This window comes from Palaemon carinicauda, chromosome 34, assembly GCF_036898095.1.
Source record: "Palaemon carinicauda isolate YSFRI2023 chromosome 34, ASM3689809v2, whole genome shotgun sequence".
Taxonomy (NCBI): domain Eukaryota; kingdom Metazoa; phylum Arthropoda; class Malacostraca; order Decapoda; family Palaemonidae; genus Palaemon; species Palaemon carinicauda.
In genome coordinates, this window is record NC_090758.1 from 78,826,281 (window position 1) to 78,843,935 (window position 17,655).

The 17,655-nt window shown below is 37.5% G+C and overlaps 1 protein-coding gene across 4 annotated transcripts in view; it reads right to left on the reverse strand.

Annotated features, from left to right (window-relative positions):
• Positions 1–315: 315 nt before the first annotated feature.
• LOC137626504 (secretin receptor-like) overlaps positions 316–17,655 on the reverse strand; it is a 73,680-nt gene continuing 56,340 nt past the window's right edge. For 3 of the 4 annotated variants that reach the window (XM_068357541.1, XM_068357540.1, XM_068357538.1), the window contains 6 exons: positions 17,601–17,655; positions 15,836–16,055; positions 11,550–11,688; positions 7,590–7,735; positions 5,096–5,279; positions 316–3,407 (listed from right to left, as the gene is read on the reverse strand). The exon at positions 17,601–17,655 is cut by the window's right edge and continues 102 nt beyond it. In XM_068357541.1, coding sequence (XP_068213642.1) covers positions 2,820–3,407; positions 5,096–5,279; positions 7,590–7,735; positions 11,550–11,688; positions 15,836–16,055; positions 17,601–17,655 — 1,332 coding nt within the window. In that variant the 3' untranslated portion in view covers positions 316–2,819. The remainder of the gene's footprint in view (positions 3,408–5,095; positions 5,280–7,589; positions 7,736–11,549; positions 11,689–15,835; positions 16,056–17,600) is intronic. The other variant, XM_068357539.1, reaches the window with a different exon arrangement.

The window sequence follows — 17,655 nt, forward strand, 5'->3', positions numbered from 1 at the left end:
ATCTTATATTTCAGTTGAAATATATCAATTTGACATGAGATGTAGGCTTAGGCCTAGACCTACAAATAGATTTTGAGGGGCATCAAAGTTATTTAAACAATGTTGAACTCCATGGTATTATTATTATATTAATCTTAATCTTATATAGATTACTTGATTGGTATTATCCTAATTTTTATAAATGTTGAAATTCAAAATAATATTAATTTTACTGTTGTCTCCTATATATTTAGGCCTATTTTGCAATCAATCCTTTCAGCTATACTAAACTTGTGTAACTTGATTGGAACAATATTTTTATACAAATGGTAATTTTATTAAGATAAGTGTAGAGGAACTGTTTTCAAGATCTATGAAAACTAATTATATGAATTAATCACCTTTTTTTTCATGTCTGATAGGAAATATAATATAATATTTGCTTTTAAGTCCTTTTTTTGCAATGGAAAATCCAGCTAATGTGAATCACTGAGCCACATGAAACCTATACAGAAGTTTCACCACAATAGTAAGACTGTATCTATATTCAAATCAACTTACAGATTCTGGTTTGTTTATCTATCACAAATATCCTTGTCCAGTTGCGTACAGGAGATCCCGGCACACCTCGCTCGGTAGAAGCGGACCCCGTCGCACGACCCGCACCCTTACGTCGCGGCGAGTAGCCAAACGGATAGCGTAGGGAGAGATGGCCTAGGAATCCGCCGTGCAGTAAGGGTGGCTGGGTGCGCTTCTTCGGAGCTAGGTTTGCCTGGAATTTCTGCGTCCAACTACACGATACAAAGAGTATCCACTCTTTAGCTGTGGGTATATCATATGAATGCGTGTCCATGTGTGAATTTAAAAGTGTACACATATATTACATATAAATACGGGAATCAGTAATACGTCTCCACCATTGCTGATTCCCGTACGACATAAATCTAGCAGACATATCGTCATGAGCACCTTCTTCGGCAGAGAAATCTCGGCGTCTCTCTCACTTGGCAACAGGAAAGAACTGTCGTGCACAGCGATTACTCTGGTTTAACACATACGTAGAACCTAAGACATCTTAGAGTATACATAAAACCTGATTTTCGGCTTCCATTGCACATCCGTGGCATGAGAATACTGTCCTGGGTGGTAATGCGACGACGTCGTGGACTCGCGGCGGGATATGTTCATTGAGTATCTACAGGATATGCTGAGTAAGTGAATTGTTATGAAATCCTTAATATACATATCAAATACAGAAGATGCATATCCTTAATGCACACACTGAATACAGTACATGTACAGAACAGGTGACGTAATGCTTCATTACATGTTTGACGTACAGTTCGTGTATAAAACAAGTTATATGACCCTCGATAAACATACGGAATACTCCCATACAGGACATTTAAGTGAATAAGTACATTTACAGAATACAGCACACGTACAGAACGAGGTCTGTTACCCTCAACACTACTGATTGGGTATGGCACTTGTACGAGCTAAGTAATCCGTAGTACATGTATGAAACACACTTCATGTACAGAATGATTGATGGAACCCTTAACAAGAGTATGAAATACAGTACATGTACAGAACAAGTGATGTAACCCCTAATACTCATTTGAAATACAGTACATGTACGAAAAAAGGAAATAATACAAGTATTAAATACAGCACAGCACGCGAAGAGAACAAGAAGTGTCAGCCGTTACTATACATGTATGTACTGTATAGGTGCATTTGGGAAGCATTTTGTATCTAAAGGAAATTATGGTTTTATATATAGTGAAAGCCTTGAAAATTTTGGGCCAATTCAAAACCGCACAAACAAAAGCAAAAGTTAAAACGCGAGCCCACGCGATGTCCTCATCCCACTTTCGTATCTCGAAGCTTGTATAGCCTACGTATTCCCCTGTTGATTATGATAACTGATCATTTAAACTTAATGTCGTCTCCTATGGATGTTATTTATTTTGATCAAGCAATACAAAAATATATGGAGGGGAATAGCTAGGCAATACTGCTCGCTTACAAATGAGGTACGTTAACTTGGCACAACCTACGTCTTTCCCACTCGGTCAACGGTATTCATCATTTAAATCTATTGCCACTAGCTATTCATGTAGCCAAATGGCATCTTTATCATAAAATACAAAAATAAATGAAGGGAAATCACTAGGTATACCATCGCTCAAACTGACTAGATAAGACTGTTGTTGAACGAACAAACAACAATTATAAGCGTCACCATGTATCGTCAGGAAGGACACCAAATTTACACCTACGCTTTTATTTTCTTGCATTCTCTCACCAGAGAAAAATCAAGCGGGTTAAATGCACATTTGGGAGTCAGACCTGAATAATAATTTGCCACATTGAGCTCAACTCCTTATGGATTTTGATGTCCTGACGATGACGCAACTTAACGTTAATACTGTACAGTGATTTACATTTAATAACACCAGCTCTGAACACAAGTATTTTTGTCCGCTTGTTACCGCAGATCGTTACGAACACCCGTTTGATTGCAATGCCCATTTATAGAAAATAAATAGTCAGAATCTATAAAGCAAGTCATCAAAAATAGCTTTGACCCCTAGGCTACCTAATGTATGAAAACTAGTCTTTTTCCCAGCTCGTTTACACAGTAGACAACGGACACTTTATGTCCGAGGCTTATACTGTCATCTATCAGCTAGATTTATAAGCCTTACACGATGTCTCTAGTGCCTTTACACTTCTCATAACTTCAAGTTGTCATAAACATTTCCCAAGCTATATCTCGGAGAAAGGGCGACTTCTCTTTTATCATCTGGAAGATTCCGAGACTAAAGAATATCTTATAGCATTGTTTCTTGTTCCTTTTTAGTAGACTTTTTCACAAGTGTGGATTCTACTGAAAGTGGTGAAGTCGACTTCAAGCTTTTCTTATTGACACTAACACACACAACTGCTTTAGCATCTTTATCTTCTCCGTCGCATCCCTCTCCGAGCAAACACCTCTTTTCTTCGTTAATGAAAGCTACCTTGCAGTTCAACCGGTTTTCCGTAGACTCGGAAAACTTTAGACGCTTTTCTTGCTTTTCTTTGCTTTTGCCATGAACCTGTCCATTCTGAGATTCTGTAGCCAACACGGGTTTCTTTTCTGGGTCTGCATCTTCGAGGACATCGTTGGCGACACCTTTCTTGTGGTCACCGTTTTCGGTGAGATCGATGAGTATTTCGACGGTGGTCTCATCATCCATGCTCCTGAAGTGGCCCTCTCCCGCTCCCAACTGAGAGGAGTACAGTGTAGCATTGGAGGATTTGTGACCCTCTGCTGAGATAGCACTCTTCTTGGGTGACCGGAAGCCTTCCGAAGGGAGATGTGGCTGGAGTTCTATGGTCTCTTCGTAAGCCTCGGAGGAACCAAGGCCCACGTTTGTCTCCTGAAGATAGGAAACGTAATGTTTGAAACTAATTCTCACTGAATAATCAAGACAATAACTTCTGTTTCTCAGTGTTATGAAAGGACATGCGAACGAATTCTGAAGAATGGAAAAGGTATCGCATTAATGAACATTTACTGGAGGTTCAGTCAGTCGATGATACTTCAGACCTCAAGATTGAAGCATACAGTTGGACACAGAAGTCCCTGGCACACCTTGCTTCGAAGGAAAGCACCATATCACACCCTTACTTCGCAACAAATAACATAACAGATAGTGTAGTGAGAGATGGCAGAGGTGTTGGGCGGGGTTAAATAAAGGAACTCGCCAAGCAATAAGGGCGTGGCTGGATGCGCTCCATCAGAGAGAGGTGTACCAGGAATTTGTGTGTCCAAGTGTACATTATAACAGATAATCTTAATCGCTGTCTCCATTACGCAGGCATCAACTGAAAAAATTATATTAGGATCTTCAACCTTAAAGTAGACGTCTAATTATTATTATGTAAATAGTAGAAAGAAATACAACTTTAGTTTAAGCTTGCATGATATTGGAGATAGAAAAAATTAGAAAATAAAAATTCTTGCAACCTCAAATTATTGGGATATGATACATAACCAAATGAAATAATCTCATGTCTAGAGAACTATAAAATTATTTTTATTAATTCTTCAGCATTTTGAGTACATTAATCTTAAACTTTTTTAGCTTATATCTCACTGAAATAGAACATTGACAATTACTTGCCTGAGTGGAATATGAGTATTATGTCATGAGTTCTTATGGAAAAACTAAGAGGGAATTTTCCTCTACCATTTTTTGAGACCACCAATGATATGGGTCTTTGTAAGCTTCCAGAACAGTCATGATAGTTTCCAGAGAGTGGCAGGGAACAGTAATCTTAAAGAAAGGTCTTTAGAACAAGCCATTTGAAAGTACAAAAAGATCTAAGCTCTTAAGAATTCTTAATTGCAAAAAACATTTCCTACATAAACATACCCAATGTCAGCCATTTTGAATTTTACATCATCACGTCCTGGCAACCTACCTTCTAAGAAATTGACTGATACCTACCTTCTAGGAAATTGACTGGTACCTACCTTCTAGGAAATTGACTGGTACCTTATTTCTAAGAAATGGACTAGTACCTTCCTTCCAAGAAATTGACTGGTACGTTCCTTCTAAGAAATTGACTGGTACGTTCCTTCCAAGAAATTGACTGGTACGTTCCTTCTAAGAAATTGACTGGTACCTTCCTTCTAATAAAGTGACTGGTACCTTCCTTCTAATAAATTGACTGGTACCTTCCTTCTAAGAAATTGACTGGTACGTTCCTTCCAAGAAATTGACTGGTACCTTTCTTCTAAGAAATTGACTGATACCTTCCTTCTAAGAAATTGACTGGTAGGCTGCCAGGACTTGTGGCTACGGTTGAATAATAACTATACCTTCGACAGTTGCCTCGATCCGTAAGAGGGCGTCAGCTTACGGTTGAATAATAACTATACCTTCGACAGTTGCCTCGATCCGTAAGAGGGCGTCAGCTTACGGTTGAATAATAACTATACCTTCGACAGTTGCCTCGATCCGTAAGAGGGCGTCAGCTTACGGTTGAATAATAACTATACTTTCGACAGTTGCCTCGATCCGTAAGAGGGCGTCAGCTTACGGTTGAATAATAACTATACCTTTGACAGTTGCCTCGACCCGTAAGAGGGCGTCAGCGTCGCCGTCGGCGAGGGCGAAGCCGTCCGGGTGCGCGAGGGCGTCCCGCCGTCGGGGTAACCCGATCTCGGCATCTGCGGCGACGGCGTGGATCGGTCGCGTCGCTCCGCTTGAGAGTAGATGGAGTGGATCGACGTCCTACCGCTTCTGATTGAAAACAAGGCGATTAAGATTGAGGGTGTGGCGTGCGTCTAGTTCGTACTTAATTAGCATGCTTGTTAGGAATCAGAATTTCAACAAGAATAGGCTTTTTTACATTTTCAACAATCAATACCCTTTTAAAGGTCTAAAGGTCATTAATGAATGGCAGAGGTAAGGTACAGAATAATGCCCTAGAGACCTACTATATATACATATGATCCGCTCTATCAAGCTAAAGACCTAGAAGGATTGGGAAATAACTGCTGATGACTCAGCAGTTACACCTGTAAGCTCCTCCAAAGTGCCCCATCCTCAACTCACATGGATGTAGAGGTTGCAGACGCTATTAGAAAATATCGAGCTTGAGAAGGTCTCAAAGTACTGTCCAACATACTGCCAGGCAGGAGAAGCTTATTTTTTCCACTTGGTATTAAATACTATTGTGCTCTTATACTGTACCATGTTTGTGAGAGCTATGAGAGGCAAAATATAAACAGCTTTACCATAGAGGAACTCTGTACCGGATATTGCCAGAAATTTTCTTTTCAGGATAATCAAGAAATATTCAATTTCAAATGAAAATAAAGATAATTATTTTAAAGCTTGTAATTTACGCAGTTTCTGTATGTTGGTTTGACAGTCATTTTCCTAAGCTTTTTCTCACATGATGGAAATATTTTGCTTTAAGAAACCAATAAAAGTATAAGATTCATTATAGTAAAGGAGATATATGTTCCCCCCCCCATCTCATTCTGTCTTCTTGTTTGTCTATTACTGTCTATCTGTCCTTTTTTAATCTGTTTATATCTATATTTTCATCTGGATCTATCTTCCTTTTAGCCTGGCTACCTCTGTCTACCTTTCTATAGGTCCACCTATCACAAAATACCCTTCTTTATGTTCGTTTATCCTGTATATCTGTGTTCATGTTTCCATACATCTGTTTATCAGCCTTACTCTGTATTTTAGTCTGTCTGTCTCTATCTACAGGTCTTCAATATTCTATTGTATTTATGTCTCTCTACCTCTTTTCATGAAGCCATCCCTGCCCCTTTTCTGTCTCTCTCTTCACCTACAGGTCTTCAGACAGGCTGCATCTAATCCCTGTCTTTCTTTCTGTCTCTCCCTCCATCTGTAGGTCTTCCAGGCAGACTACAACCAATTCCTGTCTTTCTGTCTGTCTCTCCCTCCATCTACAGATCTTCCAGACAAGCTACAACCAGACCCTGTCTTTCTGTCTCTATCTTTCCACCTACAGGTCTTCAGGCAGACTACAACCAATCCCTGTCTTTCTGTCTGTCTTTCCCTCCATCTGTAAGCTTTCAGGCAGACAACATCCAATCCCTGTCTTTCTGTCTGTCTCTCTCTCCATCTACATATCTTCCAGGCAGACAACATCCAATCCCTGTCTTTCTGTCTGTCTCTCCCTCCATCTACAGATCTTCCAGGCAAGCTACAACCAGCTCCTGTCTTTCTGTCTCTCTCTTTCCACCTACAAGTCTTAAGGCAGACTACAACCAATCCCTATCTTTCTGTCATCTGTCTCTTTCCACCGACTGATCTTCAGACAGGCTGCAACCAATCCCTACCTTTCTTTCTCGCTTTCCCTCCATCTACAGACCTTAAAAGCAGTCTGAGCTCCAATAAGAAGCGGGAAAAACAGATTGAGCTCCAATAAGAAGCGGGAAAAACAGATTGAGCTCCAATAAAAAGCAGGAAAAACAGGCTGAGCTCCAATAACAAGCTGGAAAAACAGGCTGAGCTCTAATAACAAGCTGGAAAAACAGGCTGAGCTTCAATAAGAAGCAGGAAAAAACAGGCTGAGCTCCAATAACAAGCTGGAAAAACAGCCTGAGCACCAATAACAAGCTAGAAAAACAGGTTAAGCTCCAACAAGAAGCTGGAAAAACAGACTGAGCTCAATAAGAAGCAGGAAAAACAGACTGAGCTCAATAAGAAGCAGGAAAAACAGGCTGAGCTCCCATAACAAGCTAGAAAAACAGGCTGAGCTCCAATAACAAGCTGGAAAAACAGGCTAAGCTCCAATAAGAAGCTGGGAAAACAGGCTAAGCACCAATAAGAAGCTAGAAAAACAGGCTGAGCTCAATAAGAAGATGTAAAAACAGGCTGAGCTCCAATAACAAGCTGGAAAAACAGGCTGAGCTCAATAAGAAGATGTAAAAACAGGCTGAGCTCCAATAACAAGCTGGAAAAATAGGCTGAGCTCCAATAACAAGCTGGAAAAACAGGCTAAGCTCCAATAAGAAGCGGGAAAACAGACTAAGCTCCAACGAGAAGCGAGAAAATCAGCCCTACCTTGCGTAGGTCTTGGTGTTTGAAACTTGCGTTGAATGGGTCGTTAAGACGAGGGGGTCTCCCTTGTACCATCGGTTGTACAACTTCCTCAGTTCCTGTCGCACTTCGCCGTTCATGAGGCAGTACAGGACGGCCACGAAGAACCCCTGCGGAGGATTTGAAGGATGTTTACTCACTAGGGAATGTATAGGAGTGAATATTACTTAAGATATGTAGGATGGTTTGAAATTTTTTAAGAGGATGAAGGATATAAAAGTATTTATATTTCTTAATGTTTTATCTATATGAATTAACAGATATGAATTAATATCTTATAAAAAAAATAAATTATATATAGAATTTTTTTTTCACAAAAGAGATGTAGGATGGTTTGAAATATTTCACGAGGATGAAGGATATAAAAGTATTCATTTTTCTTAATGTATTATCTATATGAATTAATATCTTATAAGAAAAAATAAATTATATATAGATATATTTTTTCACAAAAGAGGTTTAATATCTTATAGACGAAAAGATATGAAAGAATGCCATACCTTAAGATCGAAGAAATGCCAGTAACATTATTGTATAAGGTTTTTAGATAATTGGCATTACAAAAAACGAATACTGTAATATATAAGAAAATAATTCTATGTATATAATGAAATCAATATATTTGTAAAAAAAAAAAAAGAAAAAAAAAGTAAAAAAAAAATTTCAAATAGTTGATTCCAAAAAACAGTGATAACCTACGACTATGATCTATTTAAACACAGGTTCGATTCCCGGGCGAGGTAAGGCGAGCTAGCTACCATCATCTCACACTAAATCTTCGTCTACCTATGCAGCAAATTCTGTACCTGGATGTTAGTCAAAGCTGTGGGTTAAATATAGGTGTAGGGCTCGCAGATTCACACTTCAAGTTGAGCTGGAAGTTTTATTCCAGCTGTGACCAGATTGTGGAATGTTGAACAGGCTGACATAAGTCTCTCTTTATAGTTTTAATGTTATTTATATTCTTTATCAATTAGTTCTCTTGTAGTTTATTCATTTCCTTATTTCCTTTCCTCACTGGGCTATTTTTCCCTCTGGAAACCCTTTGGGCGTATAGCATCCTGCTTTTCCTCCTAGGGTTGTAGCTTAGCTAATAATAATAATAATAATAATAATACATACATACATATACCAAAGGCACTTCCCCCAATTTTGGGGGGTAGCCGACAACAACAAGAAACAAAACAAAAAAGGGGACCTCTACTCTCTACGTTCCTCCAGCCTAACCAGGGACTCAGCCGAGTTCAGCTGGTACTGCTAGGGTGCCACAGCCCAACCTCCCACATTTCCACCACAGATGAAGCTTCATACTGCTGAGTCCCCTACTGCTGCTACCTCCGCGGTCATCTAAGGCACCGGAGGAAGCAGCAGGGCCTACCGGAACTGCGTCACAATCGCTCGCCATTCATTCCTATTTCTAGCACTCTCTCTTGCCTCTCTCACATCTATCCTCCTATCACCCAGAGCTTTCTTCACACCATCCATCCACCCAAACCTTGGCCTTCCTCTTGTACTTCTCCCATCAACTCTTGCATTCATCACCTTCTTTAGCAGACAGCTATTTTCCATTCTCTCAACATGGCCAAACCACCTCAACACATTCATATCCACTCTAGCCGCTAACTCATTTCTTACACCCGTTCTCACCCTCACCACTTCGTTCCTAACCCTATCTACTCGAGATACACCAGCCATACTCCTCAGACACTTCATCTCAAACACATTCAATTTCTGTCTCTCCATCACTTTCATTCCCCACAACTCCGATCCATACATCACAGTTGGTACAATCACTTTCTCATATAGAACTCTCTTTACATTCATGCCCAATCCTCTATTTTTTACTACTCCCTTAACTGCCCCCAACACTTTGCAACCTTCATTCACTCTCTGACGTACATCTGCTTCCACTCCACCATTTGCTGCAACAACAGACCCCAAGTACTTAAACTGATCCACCTCCTCAAGTAACTCTCCATTCAACATGACATTCAACCTTGCACCACCTTCCCTTCTCGTACATCTCATAACCTTACTCTTACCCACATTAACTCTCAACTTCCTTCTCTCACACACCCTTCCAAATTCTGTCACTAGTCGGTCAAGCTTCTCTTCTGTGTCTGCTACCAGTACAGTATCATCCGCAAACAACAACTGATTTACCTCCCATTCATGATCATTCTCGCCTACCAGTTTTAATCCTCGTCCAAGCACTCTAGCATTCACCTCTCTCACCACTCCATCAACATACAAGTTAAACAACCACGGCGACATCACACATCCCTGTCTCAGCCCCACTCTCACCGGAAACCAATCGCTCACCTCATTTCCTATTCTAACACATGCTTTACTACCTGTGTAGAAACTTTTCACTGCTTGCAACAACCTTCCACCAACTCCATATAACCTCATCACATTCCACATTGCTTCCCTATCAACTCTATCATATGCTTTCTCCAGATCCATAAACGCAACATACACCTCCTTACCTTTTGCTAAATATTTCTCGCATATCTGCCTAACTGTAAAAATCTGATTCATACAACCCCTACCTCTTCTAAAACCACCCTGTACTTCCAAGATTGCATTCTCTGTTTTATCCTTAATCCTATTAATCAGTATTCTACCATACACTTTTCCAACTACACTCAACAAACTAATACCTCTTGAATTACAACACTCATGCATATCCCCCTTACCCTTATATAGTGGTACAATACATGCACAGACCCAATCTACTGGTACCATTGACAACACAAAACACACATTAAACAATCTCACCAACCATTCAAGTACAGTCACACCCCCTTCCTTCAACATCTCAGCTTTCACACCATCCATACCCGATGCTTTTCCTACTCTCGTTTCATCTAGTGCTCTCCTCACTTCCTCTATTGTAATCTCTCTCTCATTCTCATCTCCCATCACTGGCACCTCAACACCTGGAACCGCAATTATATCTGCCTCCCTATCATCCTCAACATTCAGCAAACTTTCAAAATATTCCGCCCACCTTTTCCTTGCCTCCTCTCCTTTTAACAACCTTCCATTTCCATCTTTCACTGTCTCTTCAATTCTTCCGCCGGCCTTCCTTACTCTCTTCACTTTTTTCCAAAACTTCTCCTTATTCTCTTCATATGACTGACCCAGTCCCTGACCCCACCTCAGGTCAGCTGCCCTCTTTGCCTCACGTACCTTGCGCTTTACTTCCACCTTTTTCTCTCTATATTTTTCATACTTCTCTATACTATTACTCTGCAGCCATTCTTCAAAAGCCCTCTTTTTCTCTTCCACTTTTACCTTCACTCCTTCATTCCACCATTCACTGCCCTTCCTCATGCTGCCTCCAACAACCTTTAATAATAATAATAATAATAACAATCAATAGTTTATTTATTTCCTTATTTCCTTTCCTCACTGGGCTATTTTTCCCCGTTGGAACCTTTGGGCGTGTAGCATCCTGCTTTTCCTACTAGGGTTGTAGCTTAGCTAATAATAATAATAATAATAATAATAATCAATAGTTTATTTATTTCCTTATTTCCTTTCCTCACTGGGCTATTTTCCCCTGTGGAAACCCTTTGGGCGTATAGCATCCTGCTTTTCCTACTAGGGTTGTAGCTTAGCTAATAATAATAATAATAATAATAATAATAATAATATATTCTTTATCAATTACTTTTTTGTAGTTTATTTATTTCCTTATTTCCTTTCCTCACTGGGCTATTTTTCCCTGTGGAAACCCTTTGGGCGTATAGCATCCTGCTTTTCCTACTAGGGTTGTAGCTTAGCTATTAATAATAATGATAATAATAATAATAAAAATAATAATAACAATAATAATAATAATAATAATAATAATAATAACAACAATAATAATAAAAATAATAACAATAATGATAATAATAATAATAACCAACTTACCTGAAATGATGCAAAAACTTGGTCCAGAAGGAGCCAGGCAAGTTCCACCTTGACGTTCGTGGAGGTGGACAGCCCCCAGAGGACGAAGTAGTGGACTCCGAAGAGGGGCACGAGGACCAGGGTGGATTTGCCCAATTTCCTGAAGGAAGAAGAAGCGATCGATTATGTCTATGTCTATGTCAATGTCTACGACTATGTCTATGCCTATATCTATGATTATGTCTATATTTGTGTCTATGTCTATGTCTATGTCTATGTCTGTGTCTATGCTTATGTCTATGTCTATGACTGTTTATTTCTATTTTTATCTCTATATGACTATGTTTATGTTTATGTCTCTGTTTATGACTGTCTATTTCTGTCTATGTCTATGTCTGTTTATGTCTGTGTCTATGACTATGTCTATCTCTATATCTATGTCTGTGTCTATGTCTATGACTATGTCTATGTCTGTGTCTATGACTATGTTTATGTCTATGCCTATGTCTATGTCTATGACTGTCTATTTCTATTTCTATCTCTATATGAATATGACTATGTTTATGTCTGTGTCTATGACTGTCTATCTCTATGTCTATCTCTATGTCTGTTTATGTCTGTGTCTATAACTATGTCTATCTCTATATCTGTCTATGTCTATGTCTATGTCTAAGACTATGACTGTGACTATGTTTATGTCTATGTCTATCTCTATGTCTATGACTATGTCTAAATCTGTGTCTATGACTATGTCTATGTCTATGACTATGTCTATGCCTGTGTCTATATCTATGACTATGTCTATGACTATGCTTATATCTATATCTATGGTTATGACTATGTCTATGTCTATGACTATGCCTGTGTCTATGTCTATGTCTATGTCTATGGATAGATGGACTATTTGGGAGGTCATGATCTTTCAGTATTGTTTTGTAATAATGACAATATCAATATTGATAACTAGAGGGCCACTCAATAGAGCGCAGACCTCCGCCACGGCAGCTTATTTCTCGACCTTGATCTTGACCTTTGACCTTAATGTGTATTAATTGGCGTGGATATTCACAAACTCAAATATGAACCAAGTTTGAAGTCTCTGTGACAACGATGTCCAAACTTATGGCTGATTACGTGAATTGGATACTTTGCTTGACCGTGACCTTGACCTTTGACCTTGACCTTCCAAAATACAAACACACAAAGAGGTGGTAAAACATAACCTCCTTCCAACGCCTACATTCTATTTGCAATATTTCTTGACCATGTCTCCCCCAGAAGGGGGTACAGGCCACATTTCGATTAAATTTGGTTGAAACTGATTCAGTGGTTTTGAAGCGAAATCTTGGCAAGACATACACATGTATCTATCTATCTGTCTATCTATTTATATATCTATCTATCTATCTATAACAGCAACAAATACAGCCGTTTCTAGTCCACTGCAGGACAAAGGCCTCAGACATGTCCTTATCCATGTCTGGGGTTTGGCCAGTTTTCATCACCACACTAGCCACTGCGGATTGGTGATAGCACGAGGATTTAGCCTGATCGCCCCACAGCAAACCAAACTAGTATGGGGTGGCCCTGATTAGCACTGAGTGAAGAAATAAACGAGCGAGTCTCACTCGAAAAGCGAGTGAACTAGCCAGTGAAAGAAGTGAACGAAGCTGATATAAAAAGCATTTTTTTGTAAAGAAAAAAACAAGTCTGAGGTATCTTAAGCTCCAAGAATTTAAAGTGAGTCTGTAATATAAAATTGATTTACCTGGCAAATTATAATTGAAAATAAACAATAAGATAATTATATTAGTTATAATTATCTTAATTGATCGAATGAATAATTATTTAATTGAATTAAAAGTATTTTTGTAAAGAAAAAAGTCTGAGGAATCTTAAGCTCCAAGAATTTAAAGTGAGTCTTTAAGATTGATTTAACCGGCAAATTATAATTGAAAATAAACAATAAGATAATTATATCAGTTATAATTATCTTAATTGATCGAATGAATAATTATTTAATTGAATTAAAAGTATTTTTGGAAAGAAAAAACAAGTCTGAGGTATCTTAAGCTCCAAGAATTTAAAGTGAATCTTTAATATAAGATTGATTTACCTGGCAACTTATAATTGAAAATAAACAATAAGATAATTAAATAATTTATAATTATCTTAATTGATAGAATGAATAATTATTTAATTGAATTAAAAGTATTTTTGTAAAGAAAAAACAAGTCTGAGGACAAGTCTGAGGAATCTTAAGCTCCGATAATTCAAAGTGAATCTTTAATATAAGATTGATTTACCTGGCAAATTATAATTAAAAATAAACAATAAGATAATTAAATCAGTTATAAACATCTTCATTGATCGAATGAATAATTATTTAATTGAATTAAAAGTATTTTTGTAAAGAAAAAACAAGTCTGAAGACAAGTCTGAGGAATCTTAAGCTCCAAGAATTTAAAGTGAGCCTGTAATATGAGATTGATTTACCTGGCAAACTATAATTAAAAATAAACAATAAGATAATTAAATCAGTTATAAACATCTTCATTGATCGAATGAATAATTATTTAATTGAATTAAATATAAACAAATCAATTTAGACATTTGTCAGATGTTGGAATCCCTTCATGGAGTCATGCAAGCCCTTCTGCTAATGACTTGGAAGGGGGAGGGGGGGGGGGGTAGAGAGGAGGGTAGCCACCCCCCTTTCAGGATTACTGTGTAAGGGTCTTAGAGCACTTCGGAGGCAGTGTATAATTAACGGTCCCACTTCATTATTTTCGTATTTTAGGGAATGGTCGAAGAAATATTAGATTTGGTTGTATAAATAAAGGTTTTAGATTTTTTTGTTCAGTGTATTTTTATATTTAAATACTGGAGATTTTAGTTTTTTGTTGTGTATTTTTCAATTTATGAAATAAGAATAAAATTTATTTCTAATTACCTCCGCTATCGAAATTGGAAGGAGGTTATGTTTTAACACCCTTTTGTGCGTGTTTGTTTTTGAACAGCTTCCTGGCCACAATTTTAATCGTAGAGTGATGAAACTTGCAGGGATTAACTGTTACGTAAAAATCTGGTAATAATTAAATTTTGGAAGGTAAATGTCAAAGGTCAAGGTCACGGTCAAGCAAAATGTCCAATTTACGTAATCAGCCATAAGTTTGGACATCGTTGTCACAGAGACTTCTAACTTGGTTTATATTCAAGTGTGTGAAAATCCACGTCAATTAATATATCTTAAGGTCAAAGGTCAAGGTCAAGGTTGAGCAAAAGGTCGATATATAAGCTACCGTGGCGGAAGTCTGTGCTCTACTTTGTGCCCCTCGTGTACTACGGTTTTTCAAAGTATTTAATTTAAGTATTGAGACACATCTGTCAAATTACATTATTTTTGTTACATTGATAAAATTGGAAAAATCAATTAAAAAATTTTCAAAGCTAAAATCTTCATATTAAATTTATAAATAATATAAGATAAATTCCGTATAAAATGATTGAACCAAAGCGCTATAAATTTAATAAAATTTCAGTAAAAATTAATGAAATTTCAGTAAATTCAAAACAACAAAGCCCTCAGAAGAATATTGGGAGTTAAATGGCAGGACAGGATTAGAAATGAAACTATAAGAGAGATTACTCGAGTGCCTTATGTGGATGAGATCATGATGAGGGGTAGATGGAGATGGTTAGGGCATGCTCTTCGCACTCCCCAAGAGAGATTAGTTCACCAAACGTTCAGCTGATGAATTACAAAATTCTTGATAGATTTTAAGACCCAAAACATCAATATTCGAAACGAGCCTAAATGATATTAGAAAAAGATTAATGTGTCTTTAAAATAGCCAGCATTTATTTTCAATACTTTTCTATCCTTTCTTTTAATATACTTATAACTTTTCAAAAAACAAAGGCAAGGATGAAGTGATCCAAAGTAGCCATAAAATAATAATATAGTTCACTTTACTATTTCTTTTTCTTTACATTCTATACCCTTATGTACTCCACTAGTTCAGCTTGGCAATTGTTTTTGGGGCTAATCCATAGCAGATGTGGATGTAAGTCTGTTATTTCTGGGTCTTCTTTTCAGTTTGTAAAATGTCAAGGAAGAAGAATCTTTAAAATTAACTTCTGGATATCTAATTTAGCTAACATAAATAAGATAAAACATCCCCTTTAATATACATGAAATGTTGATTTAAGGTCCTCCTTTGGAAATTATATGAAGCAGCTACTAAAATTACTTAAAATCAGAACACCTACATTGACAGAAGTTTCCCATATCTAGAAAAACTTACCTATACTTCATAGATTCTGCTGATACAGATGACCTTAGCTTGAGCACCAGGACTCTGATGATATTTAGGAAGAAGAAGAAGTTGATCAGGTTTGATATGGCCACCGGGGCCCGGATGCACACCCAGAAGATCCACTGCACGTAGTTGACAGTCCAGCAGTGGCTGTCGTCCAGAGTGGCGCGCAGCGTTACCCACAGGCCAACGCAGCCTAGCGGAAGACCTGCCGAGAGAGTATTGTCATTCTTTGAACATCGGTTAGGTTAATTTGGTATTTATAATATACCCTGAGTAAATGAAAGTTACCCACAGGCCAACGCAGCCTAGCGGAAGACCTGCCGAGAGAGTATTGTCATTCTTTGAACATCGGTTAGGTTAATTTGGTATTTATAGTACTGTATACCCTGAGTAAATGAAAGTTACCCACAGGCCAACGCAGCCTAGCGGAAGACCTGCCGAGAGAGTATTGTCATTCTTTGAACATCGGTTAGGTTAATTTGGTATTTATAGTATACCCTGAGTAAATGAAAGTTACCCACAGGCCAACGCAGCCTAGCGGAAGACCTGCCGAGAGAGTATTGTCATGCTTTAAACATCGGTTAGGTTAATTTGGTATTTATAGTATACCCTGAGTAAATGAAAGTTACCCACAGGCCAACGCAGCCTAGCGGAAGACCTGCCGAGAGAGTATTGTCATTCTTTAAACATCGGTTAGGTTAATTTGGTATTTATAGTAAGACCTGACTACAGGAAATCATTTCTAGCTATGGAGCTATGGGTATAAACACACAGGAAGACCAGATATGCAATCTACTTTACCAATTACACAAATGTCCTTGTAGTAAGAACTGAAGATGAAATATAATTACTGTGGACTATCTTTAAAAATACATAGGTAAAATCTGGGAAAATATTAAAGTTACACTGTCAAGGGAAAGCAGCCTAGACTGTGTCATTACCATATTTGAAAGTATACATAGGTGAGGAATTGATAAGATGGTATAATCACTTGTTATACATAATTATAAAAAAGCAAAACCTGACAAAAACATCGTTACTACATATGAAATGACTCCAAATTGAGATAAATAATTCCTTTATGATGTATATAAAAACTTTCTACCTAAAAAAAGGTCTGAAGTTTTTTTTTATTTATAAACAGCTCCCAATTCAACTAAGAAATTGGATTTGTTTTTTACACTCACGATAAAAAAACGTGAATAATTTCTATGCACACAATGACATGACTATCTTTTCCCATTGGATTTATTTACAAATAAACGTAAAAAATAAGTCTAACACTTTTATTACAGTCCCAAGTCCATCTAGTATTCTCCCATACCTAGGCTAATATCTTCATTACTTCTTTCGCGGTGAATTTATCGCTAACGCGATTAGGTGGGGACACCCGTATGTATAGCTATATATATGAAAATAATAGTAATAATGATAATAATATTAATAATAATGATGATGATAATAATAATAATTTGAATGATAATAATTTCAATAATTTCAATATTTTCAATAATTTAAATATTAATAACAATAATAATAATAATAATAATGAATAAATAATAATAACAACAATAATAATAATAATAATAATAATAATAATAACAACAACAACAATAATACCCGAATCTCTGATAAAAGAGAAAATAGAACTAACGTTAATGGAACTTACATCAAGCCTTAGGAGATTAGTGCGAGAAACTAGTAACCCAAAAAAAGATTTCGAAATCCACAGACTTTAAGCCCTACTTACCCCATCCAAGAAGGATGTATAAGGTGATAGCAGACGAGTCTGTGAAGAGAGCCAT